Genomic DNA, 20,422 nt, shown 5'->3' with positions numbered 1-20,422 from the left:
GAGCCACTCCTGCCTGCACAAGGCCAGGGATTAGAAATTCTCCTATTTTCCTGAGCTGAGATTCATCACTTCCATCCCAGCCTGGCTGCCGTGGTGTGGCCTGGAAGCTGCCTGGGTTTTGCCATTCAAAACAGATCTCAGACTTGCATGAGGGGAATTTTTCTCTCCAGGGGTTTTTCTCTCCCTCTCCTGCTTCACCGACGAGTTTGGGGCCTGTTTGTGCTGCTCTGAGGTTCTTGCCCGTCCAGATATTGCAGTTCAGTGTTTCAGAAGGAGTTTTAAATGCAGATTACAGGCACTGAGAACATCTGCAGCCTTTGTGTTTTACCATTTTCTTGGTTTATTTTGTCCCTGGAGCTGTTGTTTCCCCTCAGCTGTTATTTACACATATTTCCAGGCTGCACTGGATGCATTGGGATTGCCTGGACGCCTGTGCTGGCAGGATTTGGGTTGGAAGGGACCTAAAAATCACTCAGTTCCCACTCCTTCCACCATCCCAGGGTGCTCCAACCTGGCCCTGGACACTTCAGGGATCCAGGGGCAGCTTCTCTGGCAATTCCACTCCAAGGAAGCCATTCCCTGTGTCTTGTCACTCCGTCCCTTGTTCCCAGTCCCCCTGCAGCTCTCCTGGAGCTCCTTTAGGCCCTGGAAGGTGCTCGGAGATCTCCCTGAGCTCCACTTCTCCAGGTTTTTAACATTCCCAGCTCTCCAAGCCCTTAGAGCATATCTTGTGGCCCCTGCTTTATGTTTTTTCTTAGCTGAAATCAACACAACATTATTTTTATTATTATGATTTTCTTCCATCCAGCTGAGTTGCAGGCAGCACAGCTGGAGAGCTGAGGAGCATCCAAGGAAGGGCACAGGGTTCCAGAGGGGTTTGGTGTTTGCACAACATCCCAGCTCCCATCCCATCAGCACATCCTGACTCCCATCAGCACATCCGAGGTCCCCATGAGCAGATCCAAAGTCCCCATGAGCAGATCCCAGTCCCCATGAGCAGATCCCAATTCCCATGACCAGATCCCAGTCCCCATGAGCAGATCCCAGTCCCCATGAGCGGATCCCAATTCCCATGAGCAGATCCCAGTCCCCAGGAGCGGATCCCAATTCCCATGAGCAGATCCCAATTCCCATGAGCAGATCCCAGTCCCCAGGAGCAGATCCCATCTCCCACCAGCCCATCTCTGGTCCCAGTCAGTCTCTTCCCGGTCCCCATCAACCCATCCCTGTTCCCCACCAGCTCATCCCCAGTCCCCATCAGCCCATCCCGTTCCCCACGATCCCATCCCGTTCCCCACGATCACATCCCGGTCCCCACGATCCCATCCCGTTTCCCTCCAGCCCATCCCCGTTCCCCATGAGACGATCCCCGTTCCCCACGATCCCATCCCGGTGCCCAGCCCGCCCCGCTCTCTCCCATTCCCCGTCATTCCGGGCAGTTCCGTGCCGTGCCGGGCAGTTCCGTGCCGTGCCGGCAGTTCCGTGCCGGGCAGTTCCGTGCCGTGCCGTGCCGTGCCGTGCCGTGCCGTGCCGTGCCGGAAGCGGCGGTGCGGGCCGGGGGAAGGGGCGGCGCTGCCGGCGGTGCTGCCGGTCCCGCTCCGCTCCGCTCGGTGCCGCTCCTGCCGGGCCTGTGCCCGGTGCCCGCGGCCCCGCCATGGGCAGTGCCCCTGCCCGGTACCTGGTGTTCTTTCAGTACTTTGGCACCAGGTACAGGTACGTGCCCCGCTGGGCCCGGCCACGTGCGGGAGCGGAGCGGCGCCGGGGAGGCGTGGAGGGAGCGGGGCTGGGGACGGAGCCTGGGGACAGAGCCTGGGGACGGAGCCTGGGGACGGAGCCTGGGGACAGAGACTGGGGACAGAGCCTGGGGACGGAGCCTGGGGACAGAGCCTGGGGACGGAGCCTGGGGACGGAGCCTGGGGACAGAGACTGGGGACGGAGACTGGGGACAGAGACTGGGGACGGAGCCTGGGGACGGAGCCTGGGGACGGAGCCTGGGGACAGAGCCTGGGGACAGAGCCTGGGGACAGAGACTGGGGACAGAGACTGGGGACAGAGCCTGGGGACGGAGACTGGGGACAGAGCCTGGGGACAGAGACTGGGGACGGAGACTGGGGACGGAGACTGGGGACGGAGACTGGGGACAGAGCCTGGGGACAGAGACTGGGGACAGAGACTGGGGATAGAGTTTGGAATGGCAGGATTTGGAGAGAGCAGGGTTGGGAGAGCAGGGCTCGGGGATGGAGGTTGGGGATAGAGCTTGGAGAGGGCAGAGTTTGGGGATAGAGCTTGGAGAAGGCAGGGTTTGGGGATAGAGCTTGGAGAGGGCAGAGTTTGGAATGGCAGGATTTGGAGAGAGTGGATTTTGGGGAGGGATGGATGAGAACAGAGTTTGAAGAGGGCAGAGTTTGATGAGGAATGGATGAGAACAGTGTCCAGGTGAGGGATTAACTCCTTGCTGAGCAGGTGAGAGCAGGCAGGGAGCTGCACCTTGCTGTACACGGAAAAAGGGATGGTTCAGGCAGGAAATGCATAAAACCAGCAGGAGGACAGAGCAGGAAGCTCATCACAAACTCTTTGTGGCCTTTTAGCCAATTTATGACATTCACAAGTCCTGGCCTCCAACTGGCCACCAACTCCTGACCCTAAAATATTTCTATCTCAAACTAATTTAATTTATCTGCCTTATTCTCCTGTCAGCCTTTCTCAAGGGCCAGTCCAGAGAGGAACATTTGAAGGATTATTTTATTTCCAACATCCCTTCTTGAAAATAACCACTTTTAATTTTAATAATTTAAATTTTAATAAGTGCAATAACCAATAAGGCACTTTCCCTGCCCATTCCTCAGTGTTTGGTCCCTGCAAGATCCAGGAAGGCCCCCAGGAAATCCTGGATTTTTTGGTGGGCTCTATCAAGTCCCCAAATGTTGCCACACATCAATAAATCATATTTGTTTTGCTCTGCAGTGGGGTTATGGAGACCAAGAGTGATCAGGCCCTGGTTGGAGTCCAGAATTATTTGGAGGTAGGTCCTGTTGTCATGAAAATGAAGCTTTAAGGGTCACATTATTCAGCTCCAGAAATTACCAGGGCTAATTATTATTTTGAGGTGGACACTCAGTAAAACTGGCAGGGTGCTGAACACTGCAAGGTTCAAAACCAAATGCCTAAAATGATGTCATGATACAGATTCTGACTTTAAAAAATATGAACCTTTCAATGAGACTTAATTGAGCTTTGTTAAAACTTGTGGCTTGTCCTAAAAACTGTTTCATGTCCAGTTCCTTCATGGATTTAGCAGCTAGATGCTGTCTCCTCCCAGGAGAGGATGTCCCTGACAGAGGTTTGCAGAACAAAGCACAGCAGGATGTCCATTGTTCTGTGCTGCTTCCATTTTTTTTGGAGTTTTGTTATGCCAGGAAAAAAAAGATCCTGTTAGTCCTGCACTGCTCCCAGGGATTCCCTTGGACCTGGGAATGGTTTGAGGAGCCCAGGTGCTGTTTGGGCTGGCAGAGAGTTTGAACAGGAATGAAAAAAACCCAATTTTACACCCAGGAGTAGAAAATGGGTCACCTGAGCGTCATAATGCAGTTGTGAATTTAAATTGTAAATTAATTACAAGCTGCTGGTGAGCTGCTGAGTCAGGAATCAAAAGGAAGGTGAATTATTTCTCTTGTCTTGGAAGCATCATGGAGTTCAAAAGGAAAGTTGTGCCTGCTTGGAAGATAAGGGGTTGTTGATTCCTGCGGGTCAGAGCACATTTTGTCACTCAGTTCTCATTTGTGGTCAGTCTGTCTGACCCAAATCCCAAAGGGCAGCACTTGGGGATGCTCTGCTCTGCTGGGGAGGACAGAGCTGTCCAGGAGCAGCCTTGGTGACACCCCAAGTGACAAGGGCAGGACATCCCCGTCCTCTGTGGGGCTGAGAATTCTGCTGCTCTCTTGGGAAGGCTGCCCTGGATCAGAGGCTGGACAGAGCTACAGAATAAAGCAGGGATTTATGGAAAGGATCTCCTCCATGGAGCCACCTTGGGCAGCACAAGAGCCCAGCCAGGGCTGCACCCAAGGTGAACCAGAATGGTCCCAAAATGAACCCAAGGTGAACCAGAATGGTCCCAAAATGAACCCAAGGTGAACCAGAATGGTCCCAAAATGAACCCAAGGTGAACCAAAATGGTCCCAAAATGAACCCAAGGTGAACCAGAATGGTCCCAAAATGAACCCAAGGTGAACCAAAATGGTCCCAAAATGAACCCAAGGTGAACCAGAATGGTCCCAAAATGAACCCAAGGGGAACCAAAATGAACCCAAGGTGAACCAAAATGGTCACAAAAAATGGATGATCGGGCATAAAATTATAAGTTTTAGTCCATTTGCATCTTGGAGCTCATTGTCCAGTTCCAGCTTTAACCCATGCAGTCCCATCCTTGTTTTCCTCTCTCCAGCCCACGGGGTTTGTGCTCCTGGGCTGAGATTTGGGTCATTTGTCCTTGGTGCCCAGCTGGAGCAGGAATTGTTTTGTCTCCCTGCTCTGTGCAGAGCTCACCATCCCCTGATGTGAACCCAGACCCACACACTAAAGCAGCTCAGAATGTGAAAAATACAAAAGCTAAAACCTGAGGCATGAACTCAAAAGGAAAGTGTGAGGAATTATGGCTGGAATCACAGTTCTCAGGGTGTATTCATGTGGCTTTTTGCCCGAGACTGTGGCAGAGAAAGTGGCTAAATATTGTGCAGAGCCCAAAAAGGATTTTTTACCCATTTGTCTCATCCTGTGAGCCATGCAGGGCCCCAGGCTCTGGACGTGGGGTGAGCCCAGCAGTTGTTCTGCATTATCCCAGCGATGTCTGAGCAGGCAGATGGGCAGGGTGGGTGATTAGAGGAGAAAAGAAGAGGAGAAAAAGACAAACATGAGCTTATTTGGTGCTGCCTTTTCCCCAGTATCAGCACTTTGCAGGCCAGCTCGGTGCTTTCATGTGGTGGTATTGATGCTGGGCACTGCTGTGTCTATTGGAACCACATGGGAAGCCTTAAAGCAGCTTTAATAGAAAACTTCTGGGGCCTGCAGGAATTTCTCTTCCTTCCTCCTTTTCTCTGCAGCCTTGAACTTCACTGCTTTCCCCAAAGCCAGGAAGGCGAGCGAAGGGAAGGGCAAAATTAAAGCTCTAATGAGATCCTTATTGTCTTCTGAGGATGTTCAGCCATTTGTTTGCAAGCAAATAACCTGGGAGGTGCACACTTGGTGTTCCAGCAGCTGTTTTGTGGAATTTGGAGTGGGCTGCTTGGTTTTGTGTCAGTTTGGGCTGGGGCTGAACACATCTGTGTCACTGCAAAGCTTTTTTAGTCCTTGCTGCTGCTCTGTGACAGAGCCCTGCGAGTGCCCAGAGGAAATGGAGCCTTGGTTTAGTCCAGAGATACTTGCAGGAGCTTTTCATCTCTCTTTGAGGGGAGTGAGCTTTGCTGACAACATTTTATTTCTTGGAGACAAGTCTTGGAGCACTTAGAATCCCAATTTGGGCCCAAAGCAAACTCTGGCCTTGTTTCCCCACATCCAGGGGTTGGAGCTCTGTGATTTCACTCCCTCCAGTTATTCCTTGGAACTTTTAACGTCTTCAGGACTTATGGTCTGTCTCTTGTAGGAGTTTTTCATCTCTTTTTGAGGGGGGTGAGCTTTGCTGACAACATTTTATTTCTTGGAGACAAGTCTTGAAAGCCCAACGTGGACCCAAAGCAAATTCCAGGCCTTGTTTCCCCTCATGAGGAGGTTGCAGCTCTGTCATTTGGCTCCCTTCAGTTATTCCTTGGAACTTTTAACATCCAGGACTTCATGCTCTGTTTCTTGCAGGAGGCTTTCATCTCTTTTTGAGGGGATGAACTTTGCTGACAATATTTTATTTCTTTGAGACAAGTCTTAGAGCACCAATTTGGGCCCAAAGCAAACTCCAGGCCTTGCTTCCCCTCATGGGGAGGTTGGAGCTCTGTGATTTCTCTCCCTCAAGTTATTCCTTGGAACTTTTAACATCCAGGACTTCATGGTCTGTTTCTTGTAGGAGCTTTTCATCCCTTTTTAAGGGAGTGAGCTTTGCTGACAACATTTTATTTCTTGGAGACAAGTCTTTGGGCCCAAAGCAAACTCCAGGCCTTGTTTCCCCTCATGTGGAGGTTGCAGCTCTGTCATTTGGCTCCCTCCAGTTATTAATGGAAATTTTCACATCCAGGACTTCAGGCTCTGTCTCAATTCTTAGAAATGTCTCTGTGGTAAGGGAAGATCTCACCTTTTGCTGTTTTCTTGGGATCTGCAGAATTCCCTTCCCTCTCAGGCCTGCCTGAACCATCTCCCATTTCCCATTTTGCTGGGAATTGCTGCCCAAACTCATCTTCCCCTCCCTGTTTTGGCCAGCAGCCTTGTGCTGAGGGCAGAAAATGTTCCTCATGAAAGGAGAAGGGAGGAGGAGAGGAGAGGAGAGGAAGGAGAAACATCAGCTCCTTACTATGCAAGGCAGCTCTGGTCCAACCTCCTTCCCCACATCCTTTAAAAAAAGAGCAAGAAATCCAAGCAGACAAGAGAACTGTCATCTCCAGCCTCTGTTTTGATAATAATCCCAGTGACGTCGCAGATTGCTTTGGAAACCTTCTCTTCTAACAAAATCCATATTCTCAGCGTGTCCTTCCTGGCATTTGCTTCCATTTCATCCATCCAACTGCAAATGAGCTGGGTTTTAATTACTTTCAGCTGCCATAGCACCCAGTGAGTCAGGGAGGCTGGCATGACTTGCAACCAGCAGCTTGCTTGTTATTAATTATTAGAACACTGTAATTAATAAATTGTGCAGCTCCCTGGCAGGGCTCTGCAGCCTCTGTGTCTGAGGCCAGAGGATGAAAGCACGACCAGTCCAGGGGAAGAGAAATTTATTTTTGTAAAACATTCCCAGTGCCTGTAAAGGTCGATGGAAAATCTGGAGGATTTTTTATTTTTTATTTTTTTAATTCAGATTTCAGGAAGAGCAGTGGCTGAACTTTTGCTCCCCTGCCACGGGTGATGTTCATCAGTGGGCTTGTTCTTCCCTCCAGCACGAGAGGAAAAGTGAGCTGGGAGCAATAAAAGCAAGCTGGAATGTGGATCCATATCATTCTGGCAGCCAGCAGTGGAAATTCCAGCGTAATTCCAGCTATGGAGGGCTCAGTGAATGGAGCCTGCTAGCAGAACTCAGCAGCTAAATGCAATTAATGCTTGCCCTGCATCCCTGGCATGGCTGGGGGATAAACTTCCACCCTGGCTGCTCCAGGAATGTGGCTGGGTGGAAAAATTCAGGATCAGTTCAGATGGGTGAGATGTGAGAGGCCTCCAGCAGGTGCCAAAGCCAAGATTTCAGTGTTTATAGCACCTGCTAAATAAAAAAATAATATTTTCTTAAAAAATTGATGTTTCCTGTGGTTTAGAGGAGGGAGCAGAGAGCTGTGAACTCTCAGTTCACACACAGAGGAGAGCCCAGCTCCTTCATTCCTTTATCTTAATTTCTTTTTAGCTGGGTGAAATCTTTAACTCCTGCTGCAGTTCCCCCCTGGGAACCCACAGAGCACCCAAACAGGACGAGGATCTGGATGAGCAGCACCAAAACCTCAGATGAAAGAGAGCAAGGACAGGAAAAACTGGTCCCTATCCAAGCAATTCCTGCATGTAAATAATGCAAATTTTTTGAAATTCAGGGTGGGGGATATGAAGAGATGAAAGGAGAGGAGGAAACCTTCAGTGCTCAAAGGATTTTGGATATTCAGACAGGAGATATTTGCAAAGGTGAAGGGGTCGTTTCTTAGCTGCCTGCAAAGAGAAGTTCAGGAATTCTCTCTTCCAGGAGATTCTATCCCCTCCAAAAGAAATGGAATATTAAAATTGAAGCTGGAGGCAGCAGCTGGTAGAATATTATCAGTGTGTTTTGTTGTGCTGGAGGAAAAAATCCACAAAGCTTTGAGCTTCACAGACTGGGATTTATTTGGTGGTGACATTCCTGATGGAGAAGAAAAAAAAAAATCTGATGGAGAAGAAAAATCTCATTTATGGGAGGAAAAAAAACCCCAGTCCTGCACCTTTGTGGATTTGCTGGCTGAGCTGAGCAGGGGAAATAATCAGATTTACTTGAGACTTTGCTCTTTTCCTCTCCAGTCTGGTTTCCAGTGCTGTGCTGATCCAGCTTGGTTCCTGATTATCCAGGTGGAGCTGGGATGCACCCAAAAAAAAAAAAAAAAAAAGGATATTTTCCATGTTCTCTGCTGTTGTCTCTCTCAACTCCTGCTTCCACTGGCTGGATTTTGTCTGCTGAGGAAGGAGGGGGAGAAAAGGGTGGAGAGAGGGAGGGAGGAGCTGCAAAACCCAAACATCTCTCAAAGGAGGAACTTTCTCCCAAAAATCAGCTCCTGCTCTCAGACAGATTGCCGAGGCGCAGGCCAAGCTCTGCTGCAGGAAACTGATTTCATTTCTGTCTGCTCCTCTCTGCTCGGGGGTGAGAAATGCAGATTTTTTCCCTTTTCAGTTAATTGTAACCACATGTGAGCTGGGATGGAAGGAGAACCAGGCTGGTTGTGCTTCCCAGGCCTCCCCTGCAGCTTGGTTCCGTTTTTTCTGCCTCCCTGTGCATTTTCATGGAACATTTTGGAAAGCTCCCAGCCCTGCCTGCTCCTGCAGGAGTCTGGGAGGTATTTGTGAGTCAGCAATTCGGATTTTATGGACTCTTGTAGCAAATTAAAGTCCAATAAAAACCGTTGGGTTCGGCGCTCGGGAGTGGGGACGGGGAGGAGAAGGAAATTTTGAGTCATGCCTCTGGTTTCCTGCCTTCTTCTGTGGTTTTTCACTCTTCTAGATGTTTCACTTATTCCCTGCAGTAATTTTCACTGGATTTTCTGTCTGGGGTTTGGGCTGAAATGAGCTGAAATGGGTGATCCTCTGTCTTTTGTCCCCCTCACCCAGCAACACAAAGCAGAGGATAAAAATATAAATACTTTTCACTTTATTTTGTGCACTTCAGGAATCTCACACGACACAAAGCAGAAAAAGAAATGAATATTTTTCTCTTTATTTTATGCACTTGAGGAATCTCACATGACACAAAGCAGATTAAGAAATGAATATTTTTCACTTTATTTTGTGCACTTAAGGAATCTCACAAACACAAAGCAGATTAAGAAATGAATATTTGTCACTTTATTTTGTGCACTTAAGGAAGCCCACACAACACAAAGCAGATAAAGAAATGAATATTTTTCTCTTTATTTTGTGCACTTCAGGAAGCTCACATGACACAAAGCAGAGGTTAAAAATATAAATATTTTTCACTTGATTTTGTGCACTTCAGGAATCTCACATGACACAAAGCAGAAAAAGAAATGAATATTTTTCACTTTATTTTGTGCACTTAAGGAAGCTCACATGACACAAAGCAGAGGACAGACATGAGTCGTTCATTTTGACTTTATTTTATCCCCCTAGGGAAGCTCTCATGGCATTTTGGATCCTCTGTTTGAGGTGATTTCAGGGCAGAAGCTGAAAAAACCACCAATTTTAGGAGAAATTCTCCCAAACCCTCAATTCCTTTCAACCCACAGTAACTCCAAACTGCTCTGGGAGCAGCACAAGGTGTGGTTGGCCAGGAGTGATGGCTCAGGTTTTGGCTTTCCTATTTTTCACATTCTGTGCTGATTTCTCAGGTTTTGGCTTTCCTATTTTTCACATTCTGTGCTGATTTTCAGGTTTTAACTTTTCTGTTTTTCACATTCTGAGCTGCTTTAGTGTGTGGGTCTGGGTTCACATCAGGGGATGGTGAGCTCTGTGCACAGAGCAGGGAGACAAAACAATTCCTGCTCCAGCTGGGCACCAAGGACAAATGACCCAAATCTCAGCCCAGGAGCACAAACCCCGTGGGCTGGAGAGGGAAAAACAAGGATGGGACTGCAGGGACTGCAGCTGGAACTGGACACTGAACTGCAACCTGCACATGGAGCAGAACTTGTAAAAGTGAGAGAGCCCGTGAGCCCTCGTGCATTTTGGGACCATTTTGGTTCCTCTTGGGTTCATTTTGGGACCATTTGGTTTCATCTTGGGCTCATTTTGGGACCATTTTGGTCCATCTTTTTTGCTGTATTTTTGCTCAAATTTTGCCCAATTTTTACCCAATTTTTACCCAATTTTTTACCCAATTTTTACCGAATTTTTATCCAATTTTTCCCCAATTTTTACTCAATTTTCCCCATTCTTTACCCAATTTTTACCCAATTTTCCCGATTTTTTCCCAATTTTTACCCAAATTTTCCCCAATTTTTACTTATTTTTTTCCCAATTTTTCCCCAAATTTTCCCATTTTTTACCCATTTTTTACCAATTTTTTCCCCAATTTTTCCCCTATTTTTACCCAACTTTCCCAATTTTTTCCCAATTTTTCCCCAATTTTTCCCCAATTTTCCCCAATTTTTCCCCAATTTTTCCCCAATTTTTACCCAATTTTCCCTGATTTTTTCCCCAATTTTCTCCCAATTTTCCCCCAATTTCCCCAATTTTTCCCCAATTTTCCCCACTCTCTGTCCCCGCAGAAGGCCGCGGAGCAGCTGAAGCCCAGCGCGCCCATCAAGTTCCAGATCTCGAGCCGCACGGACAGCGGCGTGCACGCGCTGGCCAACGCCGCGCACCTGGACGTGCAGCGCGCCGCGGGCCGCGCGCCCTTCACGGGGCAGCAGCTGCTGCAGGGCCTCAACCGCCACCTGCGGCCCGAGCCCATCCGGTCAGTCTGCTGGGGAAAAAATCCCTTCGTTCTGGCGGGGTTTTGCTGTGAAAACGGGGAAAAATGGGTCCTGGCCGAGTGGGTGCTGTGTGGAAATAATGGATTTTTTTGGAGGTTGGGGTGGGGGTTGTGGGGGATGAAAGGAGGGGAGGGAGCCTTCAGTGCTCAAAGGAGTGCAGATAAAAATCTGAATTGTTCTCTACTTAGCTTAAGCTGTCTCTGCTTTAAAAATGTTGTATCTGTATATTCTGATATAGGAAGTATTCTAAATATATTGTCTAAATATTATATATATATATATAAAAAATATATTATATATATTATATATACTATACACTATACACTATATATTATATATAATATAAATTATATATTTTATACATTTATATATCATATATATTGTATATATTATATATATTGTATACTATTATATCTAATATATAATATATAATATGTTAGATATATTATATATTAGAATTATTATATATTATATATTCTAATATCATAGATAATAGATAATAGAAAATATATAATACAATATACTATAACATACTATAATATACTATAATAAATATCCTATCCTATACTATAATATAATATAGTATAATGATATTATAATATGTTATAATATATATTATATGCTGTAATATAATTATTATATATTGCAATAGTATAAATTCTAAATATTATATATATTCTAATATATACTCTGAAATATTGCATCTCTATATATTATATATCTATATATTATATCTATATAATATCTATATTATAGCTATATAAATTCAGTATTATATAGTGGATTCACTATCTCTATTCACTATTTCCATCACTATAAATTCACATTCTCACCTCTAACCCCTAATTCTGGAAGTCTTTTCCAAGGCCTAAACTCAAATCCTGGCTTTAATTCTAAGCTTTTCCTTCCAGGCCCAACGTTCTGACAATTTCCTGCATTTCAGATTCCAGCAGCACCCCCAAAATCAGAATATTCCACAGCATCCTCAATGCCCAGCAACCTCCAATGGAAAACCTTTGGAATTTCTGTGTCCTTATCAATGGAAAAGCTTTAGAATTTTGATGTCCCTGTTGATGGAAAACCTTTGGAATTTTTGTGTCCCACAGCATCCTGAGTGCCCGGCACCTTCCAATGGAAAACCTTTGGAATTTCTGTGTCCCTGTCAATGGAAAACCTTTGGAATTTTGGTGTCCCTGTCACCTGTCCCCTCTGTCCACAGCATCCTGAGTGCCCAGCAGCTTCCAGTGGAAAACCTTTGGAATTTCTGTGTCTCTGTCAATGTAAAACCTTTGGAATTTGTGTCCCTGTTACCTGTCCCCTCTGTCCCACAGCATCCTCAGTGCCCAGCGGGTGCCCAGCACCTTCCAGTGGCAAATCTTTGGAATTTCGGTGTCCCTGTCAATAGAAAATCTTTGGAACTTGTGTCCCTGTCACCTGTCCCCTCTGTCCCACAGCATCCTCAGTGCCCAGCAGGTTCCCAGCACCTTCCAGTGGAAAAGCTTTGGAATTTTGGTGTCCCTGTCAATGAAAAACCTTTGGAATTTCTGTGTCCCTGTCAATGGAAAACCTTTGGAATTTTCATCCCTGTCACCTGTCCCCTCTGTCCCACAGCATCCTCAGTGCCCAGCAGGTTTCCAGCACCTGTCAATGGAAAATCTTTGGAATTTTGGTGTCTCTGTCAATGTAAAACCTTTGGGATTTGCATCCCTGTCACCTGTCCCTTGTGTCCCACAGCATCCTGAGGGCCCAGCACCTTCCAGTGGAAAACCTTTGGAATTTTGGTGTCCCTGTCAATGAAAACGCTTTGAAATTTGTGTCCCTGTCAATGTAAAACCTTTGGAATTTTCATCCCTGTCACCTGTCCCCTCTGTCCCACAGCATCCTCAGTTCCTAGCGGGTTCCCAGCACCTTCCAGTGGAAAACCTTTGAAATTTGTGTCCCTGTCAATGTAAAACCTTTGGAATTTGCATCCCTGTCACCTGTGCCCTCTGTCCACAGCATCCTGAGTGCCCAGCGGGTGCCCAGCACCTTCCAGTGGAAAACCTTTGAAATTTGTGTCCCTGTCAATGTAAAACCTTTGGAATTTTGGTGTCCCTGTCACCTGTGCCCTCTGTCCCACAGCATCCTCAGTGCCCAGAGGGTTCCCAGCACCTTCCAGTGGAAAAGCTTTGGAATTTTGGTGTCCCTGTCAATGAAAAACCTTTGGAATTTTGGTGTCTCTGTCAATGAAAAACCTTTGGAATTTTCATCCCTGTCACCTGTCCCCTCTGTCCCACAGCATCCTCAGTTCCTAGCGGGTTCCCAGCACCTTCCAGTGGAAAATCTTAGGAATTTTGGTGTCCCTGTCAATGAAAACGCTTTGAAATTTGTGTCCCTGTCACCTGTGCCCTCTGTCCGCAGCATCCTGAGTGCCCAGCGGGTGCCCAGCACCTTCCACGCCCGTTTCTGTGCCCTCTCCAGGACCTACATCTACCGCCTGCTGCTGGGCTGTGCCCACCACTCGCAGATCCCCGTCTTCGAGCGCGATCTGTGCTGGGCTCCTCCCGGAGGGTGAGAGCAGCTCCTGGGACCTCTCTGCAAGGGAAAATGGGGATTCAGGGCTGGTGGGGGGAAAAAGGGATTTTTTGGCTTTGAAAAATCCCTGAGAGGAGGGGACAGCCCCAGGCCGGGCTCTGGGACAGGAGGAGGGAGTGGCCTCAGGCTGGGGTTTGAGTTGGACACCAGGAGGGTTTAAGGGTTCCAGGAGAGGTTTAGGAGGAATTTCCCCTTTTAAAGAGTTGTTAAATGTGGGAATTGCTGCCCAGGGAGGTTTGGGGTGCCCATCCCTGGAGGTGGCCAAAAAAAAAAAACCCCTAAAAGTAGAATTTGTGCAGGGTTTTGGGTTGTTCATTTTGCTCAGACTTTTTTTTTTTTGCCCTTTCTGGGTGTTGGAGCAGCCACAGAGGACATGGAGATGGCTCAGAGCTCTGATTTCCCTCCTTGGGGTTTGAGCCTGGTGTAATTCCTTGGCCAGTTGAGCCTGGTTTAATTTGTTGGGGTTTGAGCCTGGTGTATTCCTTGGGGTTTGAGGCTGGATTAATTTATTGGGGTTTGAGCCTGGTGTAATTCTATGGGTTTTGAGCCTGGCATAACTCTATGGGGTTTGAGCCTGGTGGAATTCCTTGGGGTTTGAGCCTGGTGTAACTCATTGGAGTTTAAGCCTGGTGTAATTTATTAGGGTTTGAGTCTGGTGTAATTCTGTGGGGTTTGAGCCCGGTGTAACTTTATGGGGTTTGAGCCTGGTGTAATTGATTGGGGTTTGAGCCTGGTGTAACTTTATGGGGTTTGAGCCTGCTGTAATTGATGAGGTTTTGAGCCCAGTGTCATTAACTCCCCGCAGCCCCCTGGACATCGCGGCCATGCGGGAAGCTGTGGGGTTTGAGCCTGGTGTAACTTTATGGGGTTTGAGCCTGGTATAATTGATTAGGGTTTGAGCCCGGTGTAATTGATTGGGGTTTGAGCCCGGTGTAATTGATTGGGGTTTGAGCCCGGTGTAACTTTATGGGGTTTGAGCCTGGTATAATTGATTAGGGTTTGAGCCCGGTGTAATTGATTGGGGTTTGAGCCCGGTGTAACTTTATGGGGTTTGATCCTGCTGTAACTTTATGGGGTTTGATCCTGGTGTCATTAACTGCCCGCAGCCCCCTGGACATCGCGGCCACGCGGGAAGCTGTGGGGTTTGAGCCCGGTGTAATTAACTCACTGCAGCTCCCTGTGTCATTAACTGCAGCCCCCTGGACATCGCGGCCATGCGGGAGGCTATGGGGTTTGAGCCTGGTATAATTGATTGGGGTTTGAGCCTGCTGTAATTGATTGGGGTTTGATCCTGGTGTAACTTTATGGGGTTTGAGCCTGCTGTAATTGATGAGGTTTGATCCTGGTGTCATTAATTCCCCGCAGCCCCCTGGACATCGCGGCCATGCGGGCGGCGGCGCAGCTGCTGCAGGGCACGCACGACTTCAGCACGTTCCGCGCGCCGCAGGCCGAGGCGCAGGGCGCAGTCAGGACGCTGCAGCAGCTGCAGCTGCAGCCGGCGCCGGGGCTGCTGGGCCAGCACGGCCTGCACGGGTGAGAGCGGGGGGCTGCAGCTGCAGCTGCACGGGGGCTGCACCTGCACGGGGGCAGCCGGAGCTGCACGGGGCTGGGGCTGGTGGGAGTCTGGTGTTAATCTGGTGTTAATCTGGTTTTTATTCTGATTTTAATCTGATTTTTAATCTGATTTTTATTCTGATGGGTGCCAATAATCTGATTTTTAATCTGATTTTAATCTGATTTCTAATCTGGTTTTAATCTGATTTTTAATCTGATGGGTGCCAGTAATCTGATTTTTATCTGATTTTTAATCTGATTTTTATTCTGATAGGTGCCAGCAATCTGATTTTTAATAATCTGATTTTTAATCTGATTTTTAATTGGATGAGAGTCAATAATCTGATTTCTAATCTGATTTCTAATCTGATTTTTAATATGATTTTTAATCTGATGGGAGCCAGTAATCGGATGGGTACCAATAATCTGATTCTTGATATGATTTTTATCTGATTTTTAATCTGATAGGTGACAGTAATCTGATTTTAATCTGATTTTTAATCTGATTTTTATCTGATTTTAATCTGATTCTTAATCTGATGGGTGCCAATAATCTGATTTTTAATCTAACTTTAATCTAATTTTAATCTGATGGCTGCCATCAGTCAGGGAGCAGCTCCTGGGCAGGACTTTTGCCCTATTTTCTCTCATTTTCTCTCATTTTCTCTGCCAAGGAGCTGAGTTTTTACCCCCCTGCCCAGGTGAGACCCCAAACTCTCAGGTTTAGGGGAAGGCGCCGGGCCCGGCTGCCCCTGGGAGTCGGGGTTGGGATTTGGGGCTGAGGCACCCAAACCTCCTTTCAAACTGATAAATATTCCCGATTTTGTGGGAAAATCTCCATTTTCTGCTTCTTTAATGAACCTCATTTCCATACCTGCCCCACTGAAAGAACAAACCTGATCCTCCACTTTTCATTTTGGTTATGGAACGACTGGGGAATAAAAAATCAGATTTTCTTCAGCATCCCTGGGGTTTCCCTATGAGCACAAAATAAAAAATCAGATTTTCCTCAGCATCCCTGGGGGTTTTCCTGTGAAAAAAAAAATCAGATTTTTCCTCAAAAGCTGCTGCCAGAGGATTTTTGGGAATTGATTTTTTGGATTTGGTTTTTGGTATTTATTTGTATTTTTGTGTATTTATTTTTATGTATTTGATGTGAATATCAGAATTTTTTCCCATTTATCTGTGGGTATTTATATATTTAATATAAATATATTTATTTATATATTAAAATGGGTTTTTTAAAAATTTATTTGTACTTTTATGTATTTCTTTTCATTTTATATATTTAATATAAATATATCTATTTATATATTGAAATGGGTTTTTAAAAAAAATTTATTTGTATTTTTATGTATTTCTTTTCATTTTATATATTTAATATAAATATATCTATTTATATATTGAAATGGGTTTTTAAAAAAATTTATTTGTATTTTTATGTATTTATTTTTATTTTATATATTTAATATAAATACATATATTTATATATTGAAATATTTATGGGGTTTTTTGTATTTATTTGTATTTTTATATATTTATTTTTATTTTATGTATTTAATGTGAATATCAGATTTTTTGGTCATTTTCAGGAAAGAATTTTGTCCCAGGTTTCAGTTTAATTGGGGCACTGCAGGTTAATTACTCTCATTAACCTGAGGTTTATGTGTTAAAAACCACTGGAAATTTGATTTAAATGCTTTTTTTGGTTTTTAGGGGACTGCAGTTCTGGGAGGTGAGGGCGAAGAGCAGATCCTTCCTGTACCGCCAGGTACTGCAACACCAAAATTCAGTTTATTAATTAACCTAAAAACTAATTCATGCATCTGAGTTTTCATCTGATGGCTGCCAAGAATCTGATGGGTGTCAAAAATCTGATTTTAATCTGATAGGTGCAAATAATCTGATAGGTGCAAATAATCAGATTATTTGATTATCTGCAAATAATCAAATAATCTGATTAATGGGTGCCATTAATCTGATTTTTAATCTGATTTTTAATCTGATGGGTGTCAAAAATCTGATTTTTAATGTGATTTTTAGTCTGATCGGTGCCAAAAATCTGATTTTTAATCTGATTTTTAATGTGATTTTTACTCTGATGATGCCAAAAATCTGATTTCCCTGAACAGTGGTGGCAGCAGGTGGAGCCTGCGGTGCCCCTGGTGAGGGAGGGTGAGATCCCAGAGGGCAGAGCCGGGATCCCGGGAGGAATTCTGAGGAATCCTGAGGAATCCTGAGCACTGCGGGGTCCTGAGGAATCCTGAGGAATCCCGGGCACTGCGGGGTCCTGGGGGATCCCGAGGGATCCTGAGGAATTCTGAGGAATCCTGGGCACTCCGGGATCCCAAGGAATTCTGAGGAATCCTGGGCACTGTGGGGTCCTGGGGGATCCTGAGGGATCCTGAGGAATTCTGAGGAATTCTGAGGAATCCTGGGCACTGCGGGGTCCCAGGGGATCCTGAGGAATTCTGAGGAATCCTGGGCACTGCGGGGTCCCAGGGGATCCTGAGGGATCCTGAGGAATTCTGGGCACTGCGGGGTCCTGAGGAATTCTGAGGAATCCTGGGCACTCCGGGATCCCAAGGAATTCTGAGGAATTCTGGGCACTGCGGGGTCCCGAGGAATCCTGAGGAATTCTGAGGAATTCTGGGCACTGCGGGGTCCTGAGGAATCCTGAGGAATCCTGAGGAATTCTGAGGAATCCTGAGGAATTCTGAGGAATTCTGAGGAATTCTGGGCACTGTGGGGTCCCAAGGAATTCTGAGGAATTCTGGGCACTGTGGGGTCCTGAGGAATTCTGAGGAATTCCAGGATCCCAAATTTCCCTCTGAATAAAAACACCTCAAACCTTTTGAGTTTTTTTTGTGCTAATCGTGAGCAGGTGGCTCAGCGGGCTTTGGTTCATTAATTTGTTTAATTAATGGGTGACAAACGCAGCCCAGGGATTTGTCCAGCACTGCAGGGGGGGTTGGGAAGGGTCAGAAATGGAATTTTGGTTAAATTGAAATTGGGGGTGGGGGGGGAACACACAGGGGGAGGGGAGGGGAATTGGGGAGGGGGAATTTGGGGGTGGGAATTGGGGAGGGGAAATTGGGATGGGGAATTGGGGAGGGGGAATTGGGGGTGGGAATTGGGGAGGGGGAATTGGGGAGGGGGGAATTTGGGTGGAGAATTTGGGATGGGGAATTGGGGGTGGAAAATTGGGGTGGAAAATTTGGGGAGGGGGAATTGGGAGTGGAGAATTTGGGAAGGGGAAATGGGGAGGAAAATTGGGGTGGAAAATTGGGGAGGGGGAATTTGGGGTGGAAAATTTGGGATGGAGGTCTGCAGGTGGAGAATTGAAAATGGAGATTTGGGGATGGAAAATTGGAAATGGATTGGGAATGGAGATTTGGAGAGGGAGAATTGGAGGCGGAAAATTGAAAATGGAGATTAGGGATGGAAAATTTGGGATGGGGAATTGAAATGGAGAATTGGGGATGGGAAATTTGGGTTGGGTTGGTCACACCAGGCTGGGTTTGGTGACTCCAGGCTGGGTTTGGTGACTCCGGGGTTGGATTTGGTGACTCCAGGCTGGGTTTGGTGACTCCAGGCTGGGTTGGTGACTCCAGGGTTGGGTTGGTGACTCCAGGCTGGCACTGGGACCTGGGCCAGGCCGGTTCCTGAGCCCTGTTCCCCCCGGCAGGTGAGGAGGATGGTGGGCGCGCTGGTGGCCGTGGGCCAGGGCAGGCTGGGCCCTGCCGAGCTCCAGGAGCTGCTGCAGCGCCGCGACCCCCGGGCGCTGCCCCCGCACGCCACGGCCCCGGCACGGGGGCTGTTCCTGCACAGCGTGGAGTACAGCCCCAAAGGTGGGTGTGGTTAATTAATTAATTAATGGGTAATTAATAACAATTAATGAGCCCGGGCGCTGCCCCCGCACGCCACGGCCCCGGCGCGGGGGCTGTTCCTGCACAGCGTGGAGTACAGCCCCAAAGGTGGGTGTCATTAATTAATTATTGGGTAATTAATAACAGTTAATGAGCCCGGGGGCTGTTCCTGCACAGCGTGGAGTACAGCCCCAAAGGTGGGTGTGATTAATTAATTAATGGGTAATTAATAACAGTTAATGAGCCCGGGGGCTGTTCCTGCACAGCGTGGAGTACAGCCCCAAAGGTGGGTGTGATTAATTAATTAATGGGTAATTAATAACAGTTAATGAGCCCGGGGGCTGTTCCTGCACAGCGTGGAGTACAGCCCCAAAGGTGAGTGTGGTTAATTAATGGGTAATTAATAACAATTAATGAGCCCGGGGGCTGTTCCTGCACAGCGTGGAGTACAGCCCCAAAGGTGAGTGTGGTTAATTCATTAATTAATTAATGGGTAATTAATAACAGTTAATGAGCCTCGGGGCTGTTCCTGCACAGCGTGGAGTACAGCCCCACAGGTGGGATGCTTAATTAATTAAGGAATTTGAGCCTAAATTTAACCATTTTAGCCTAAATTGAACCATTTTTAGCTTGAAAAAGTGGGATAGATTTGCAAATATCTGTTTCCTTTTCCCCTAAATCAATATTTCTCTCCCTAAATCAGTATTTTTTCCCCATAATCACTATTTCTCTCCCTAAATCAATGTTTTCTCCCCTAAATCAATATTTCTTTTTCCCCTCAATCAATATTTCAGTATTTCTCTCCCTAAATCAATATTTCTTTTTCCCCTCAATCAATATTTCAGTATTTCTCTCCCTAAATCAATGTTTTTTCCCCATAATCAATATTTCTCTCCCTAAATCAATTTTTTTCCCCATAATCAATATTTCTTTTTCCCCATAATCACTATTTCTCTCCCTAAATCAATGTTTTCTCCCCTAAATCAATATTTCTTTTTCCCCTCAATCAATATTTCAATATTTCTCTCCCTAAATCAATATTTATTTTTCCCCATAATCACTATTTCTCTCCCTAAATCAATGTTTTTTCCCCATAATCAATATTTCTCTCCCTAAATCAATATTTATTTTTCCCCATAATCACTATTTCTCTCCCTGAATCAGTATTTTTTCCCTAAATCAGTATTTTTTCCCCATAATCAGTATTTCTCTCCCTAAATCAATATTTTTCCTCACAATCACTATTTCTCTCCCTAAATCAATGTTTTTTCCCCTCAATCAATATTTCTTTTTCCCCTCAATCAATATTTCAATATTTCTCTCCCTCAATCAATATTTCAATATTTCTCTCCCTCAATCAATATTTCAGTATTTCTCTCCCTAAATCAGTATTTCTTTTTCCCCATAATCACTATTTCTCTCCCTAAATCACTATTTTTCCCCATAATCAATATTCTCTCCTCAGTCAGTGTTTCTGTGCTCTCCCCTCAGACCTGGCCATTCCGAGTGCCCCGGCAGAGGAGGAGCCCTGTGGCCTGAGCTGAAGTGATGCCATTATTTATCAAATTAATTAAACAATGATAAAATGATCCATCTGCATTGTCTCACCCTGCACACAACACTAAAGGATTTATGTTAAACCAC

At 46.2% G+C, this 20,422-nt stretch overlaps 1 protein-coding gene across 4 annotated transcripts in view; it reads left to right on the top strand.

The window, feature by feature from the left end:
- The first annotated feature begins 1,543 nt into the window (after positions 1 to 1,543).
- PUSL1 (pseudouridine synthase like 1) overlaps positions 1,544 to 20,422 on the top strand; it is a 23,930-nt gene continuing 5,051 nt past the window's right edge. Inside the window, exons 1-8 of one of the 4 annotated variants that reach the window (XM_064396835.1) lie at positions 1,550 to 1,713; positions 2,965 to 3,022; positions 10,575 to 10,762; positions 13,182 to 13,331; positions 14,721 to 14,888; positions 16,626 to 16,680; positions 18,598 to 18,760; positions 20,270 to 20,367. In XM_064396835.1, coding sequence (XP_064252905.1) covers positions 1,655 to 1,713; positions 2,965 to 3,022; positions 10,575 to 10,762; positions 13,182 to 13,331; positions 14,721 to 14,888; positions 16,626 to 16,680; positions 18,598 to 18,760; positions 20,270 to 20,322 — 894 coding nt within the window. In that variant the 5' untranslated portion in view covers positions 1,550 to 1,654 and the 3' untranslated portion in view covers positions 20,323 to 20,367. Of the gene's footprint in view, positions 1,714 to 2,964; positions 3,023 to 10,574; positions 10,763 to 12,000; positions 12,723 to 13,181; positions 13,332 to 14,720; positions 14,889 to 16,625; positions 16,681 to 18,597; positions 18,761 to 20,269; positions 20,368 to 20,422 lie in introns of those variants that run through there. The other 3 variants (XM_064396834.1, XM_064396833.1, XM_064396836.1) reach the window with 3 other exon arrangements.

This window comes from Passer domesticus, chromosome 22 (assembly GCF_036417665.1).
Source record: "Passer domesticus isolate bPasDom1 chromosome 22, bPasDom1.hap1, whole genome shotgun sequence".
Lineage (NCBI taxonomy): Eukaryota > Metazoa > Chordata > Aves > Passeriformes > Passeridae > Passer > Passer domesticus.
Note: the sequence above shows the minus strand (reverse complement) of the source record. Positions and strands in the feature narration are given on the sequence as shown.